This window comes from Pongo abelii, chromosome 11, assembly GCF_028885655.2.
Source record: "Pongo abelii isolate AG06213 chromosome 11, NHGRI_mPonAbe1-v2.0_pri, whole genome shotgun sequence".
Classification (NCBI taxonomy): domain Eukaryota; kingdom Metazoa; phylum Chordata; class Mammalia; order Primates; family Hominidae; genus Pongo; species Pongo abelii.
Genome location: NC_071996.2, coordinates 53,596,170 through 53,600,247, shown reverse-complemented (window position 1 = coordinate 53,600,247; position 4,078 = coordinate 53,596,170). Strand labels below are relative to the sequence as shown.

Here is a 4,078-nt window from a genome sequence, read left to right as displayed (position 1 = left end):
TTTATCTTCAATTTTTATAGTGTAAATTATCCATTTGTTCTTATGTGCTAAAAGAATGATATTTAAACATTTTCCTAACATCATTGTGTGCTTCTTCATTGCTTATGCAAGGAAAAGGAGACATGAGTATAAGGAGACACCATGTTTAAAGTGGCTTAAATGTCTTCTTACATTGAGCTTTGTGTAAAATGTAACCTGAACAGAATGATGGTGTCTTCTGTCTTTTCCATGAAATTTCTGTTCATTTAAAATTTTTTTTTATGTACCAACAAAGACCAAACTGCAGCTTTTTCTTTACATTTTCTTATATTTGCTCTGTTCACCTAACCTTTCATGAACGCTTTTGAGTTCAATGGAGCATATAATTATTACATCATATAGAAATAGTTGGGGGAAACAAATGGCATAGTGCAAAAGATATAATTTATGGAGGGAAGTCATCCAGAAAAACCTGGAAGGAATGTTTAATTTATTTTAAACCTCTGAATACCATTGCCTTTTTCCCTTTCAGTTGTCCACATTACATTCTTTGTGTGACACAGGAAAAATTATTAAACACACATCTATATAAAAATCCAACAGTAGTTGCTATAAAAATTAAGATGTTGCAATTTTAATGACAATAGGAAACCAGCAGAAATTTAAGGCATTAACTTCCTTGATTAAAGTATATGACTATACCTAGAGTCAAGTTATTCTCATTTGTCAGCATCTGAAATGACTTCCTGTGTTCCTCAATTTTAGAAAGATGCAAAGGTGAGACCCCAGCCTTAGAGAGAACCAGCAGGAAGTGGTGAGTGCGCCTGTGTGTGTGGGGCTCTGTGTGTGTGTGTGTGTGTGTGTGTGTGTGTGTGTGTGTGTGTGTGTGTGTGTATGGTGGTAGAATGGAAATACTACTGATATTTTGATGCTAATTTTATCCCCTAACCAGATCTATGGCATACACGGCTGTAGTGGTATAAAAATAATGCACTTACACAAGCATACTTATCATATGTGTGTTTGTGTTTGTGTATATGTACATAAACATGTATGCATACCTTGTAGATTTGTGAATAGTATACTTATTTTGGAATTAGGATTTTAAAAATAAGCAGATATAGAGTATAGTAATATGGGGAAGCATCATTTTGAAAGATTTACTTGAATATTTAGGTTTTTGGCTTCTATTAAATGTCCGTGCCTATCTATGGGTTTTCTTATCTTTTAGCTCAGCAGCTGTCAACACTGGATTCAATAGAATCACCTGGGTAACTTAAAAAAAAATTCTAGTGCCCAGACTCCATCCCCAGAGATTCTGATTTAATTGGTTTGGGAGTAGGATTGGGCATTGGTGATTTTTAAAAGCTCCCTTGGTGATTCTAATGTGCAGCTAGGGTCGACAGCAACTGCTTTAGCCATGTGTTGACAAGCAATCCCTAGCAGTACCTAACGACAGCTATTTGGTGATCCTGAGTTTGCAGATATTTTTCCTGACTCGTTGTGGTTGTTGCTGGAACCCAGAGATGCTGAGGCCTTCGAAAGGGCACCATCTATAGCTTCAGGCAAAACACCTAGGAAGAACAAAGCAAGTGAAAGGACTGAGGAGGACCTAAAAGTTGGGCAATTTGTACAAGATTAAAAACCTTAGTGGAGTCAGGACTTGAACCCAGGTCTTCTATAGTGATGTGGTTGAGGGTCAGGGCTCTGGAGTCAGACTGTTGGCTTGGATGTGTTGGCTCCTACGGTAACTAGCTGGTTGAGGGATGATGGGCATGTTATTTTTTTGTCTGCCTAGTAAAGATTTGTTACCTTTCAGTTCCTGAGCCAGTGATGTTTGGGAAAGAAAAATATAGCATTAGTGTCAGTCTTATGTAGCAGGTTTTAGCTACTTAACCTCTCTTGGCCAGTGTTTTCTCACGCCTGAAATCCCAGCACTCTGGGAGGCTGAGGCAGGTGGATCACAAGGTCAGGAGTTCAAGACCAGCCTGGCCAAGATGGTGAAACCCCATCTCTATTAAAAATACGAAAATTAGCTGGGCGTGGTGGCAGGCGCCTGTAATCCCAGCTACTCGGGAGGCTGAGGCAGGAGAATTGCTTGAACCGGGGAGGTGAAGGTTGCAGTGAGCCAAGATCACGTCACTGCACTCCAGCCTGGGCGACAGAGCAAAACTCTGTCTCAAAAAAAAAAAAAAAAAGGAGCCAATTATTATGATGCCTACTTCATAGGTTGGGTGGTTGAGAGGATTAAATGAGGTAACAAATGTGAAACCACTTGTGACTGTACCTCACACATAATATCTCCTCAATACATGTGAACTATTATTATTAATTTTTACTACCTGACTGCATCTTATTCTCTATTATACTGTACTAATTCAGATTCTTCAACTCAACATGATTGAAATGATGGATGAGCCTTTCATCTTTTTTGATAACAGTTCTTTGTATGACTTCAGTTGTCTTTTCTTCTAAGCCAACTATAGATGTAAAGAATAAATCTCTATTGCTTATTTTTCATTATGTCCTAGAAATAAAAAAGGGGCTATATGTAAATAGCATTAAAGTAGATCCATATACAGATCTATTTTATATGGATACAGATCCACATAAAAATGGAATTTTGCTGTAATAATCATAGCCATTATATGGTATTTACTATGTTCCAGGTATAATTTTAAATGTTTTACGTAAAATATTTAAAAAAACTTTTTGTTATAAAAAATTCCGAAACTACACAGGAGTGCCTGTGTATGTATAGTACATGAACCTCTATATACTCACAATTCTTTTTTTTTTTTTTTTTTTTTGAGACAGGGTCTTGCTCCGCCACCCAGGCTGGAGTACAGTGTTGCCATCATGGCTCTGTACAGCCTCAACCTCCTGGGCCCAAGTGGTCCTCTCACCTCAGCCTCCCAAGTAGCTGGGACTTACTTGCAGGAGTCTACCACCATGCCCAGCTAATATTTGTAGTTTTTTTGGCAATTCATTTTTAACTATTATCCACTCATGGACAATTTTGTCTATACCCTTGTACTCCAACTATCTTGATATCATAGACATTTTTCTCTAAGTAGTTCAATGTGCTTCTCAAAAACATAAAGACCTTTAAAGAGAGATACTCACAATACCATTACTTTATACATACATAAAATGTAGCCCTTATAAAAACTTTATGCATTAAGTAGTAGTATTATCCCCATTTCATAGATGACAAAACCAAGGCACAGACAAGTTAAGTAACTTGCCTAAGGTCACACAGCTAGTAAGTGCCAGAGTTGGAATTTGAAACCAGGTAATCTGGCTACATAGTCTGTTTTCTTTTTCTTTTCCTTTTTTTCTTTTTTCTTTTCTTTTTTTTTTAGCACAAACACGTTTATTTATTAACCAAAGGGATGATCCTAATTAATCTAATACTTTGAAATAGCTGCATGTAAAATGTTTGTGATAACGATAATTGAACACAGTAATGAAAAAAAAAGCAGTATGGAGATTTGCTTATTGAACTGAGCTTGTTCATTCTTGTAGTTAATTCCTGTCCAAAGTGATGATGGAATTTTTATTCTACTTTTTCATAGATCCGAGTACAGGTGACATTGTTCGTGACACAATCCATCACTGATTGCATCTTTCAATTTTCTTGTTATTGTGTTTTCCTTCCCATCCCACTCCAGATGTTGAACCAACGCACCATCTGTAAAGCTGCAGACAGTCTGAGTTTTTCTGCCATCAGCTGTGGTTTCTTCAAACTTCTCTCCCAAGGTACAAGAAAACTGTGTTGTTTTCAAAGTGCTCTCAGTTTTTATGGTGAGGTTTTTGCCATCACAAGTGATGATACAATCTGGTTTGGCCATTGCGCCCATATTTCGCAAAGATATTCCCACTCCTAGTTTCTTCATGTATGCATCAAAGCCTTTGCTGTCCACCAGGCGCCATCTTCCTTCCAGCTGCTGAACGGTGGCCCCATGGTGCGGGCAGGCCGCTGTGCGGAGCGTGCGGAGCCAGCGGAGCGGGATTGGCGTGGGCAGCCTACTGGTTTGTGTTTTTAACCATTTTGAAATACCAGCTTCTCAAGTGAAAAAATAATGCAATACACAAT

General features: G+C 38.0%; 1 protein-coding gene across 1 annotated transcript; it reads right to left on the bottom strand.

The window, feature by feature from the left end:
• Positions 1-3,551: 3,551 nt before the first annotated feature.
• Positions 3,552-3,878, bottom strand: LOC100448143 (fatty acid-binding protein 5-like). Its single transcript, XM_054549370.2, has one exon. It carries the CDS (start codon positions 3,876-3,878, stop codon positions 3,552-3,554), a length of 327 nt encoding a protein of 108 aa, XP_054405345.1.
• Positions 3,879-4,078: the final 200 nt, after the last annotated feature.

Excerpts from the sequence above, each read along its gene's own strand:
- LOC100448143 (XM_054549370.2), bottom strand. The coding sequence starts at position 3,878 with ATGAAGAAACTAGGAGTGGGAATATCTTTGCGAAATATGGGCGCAATG.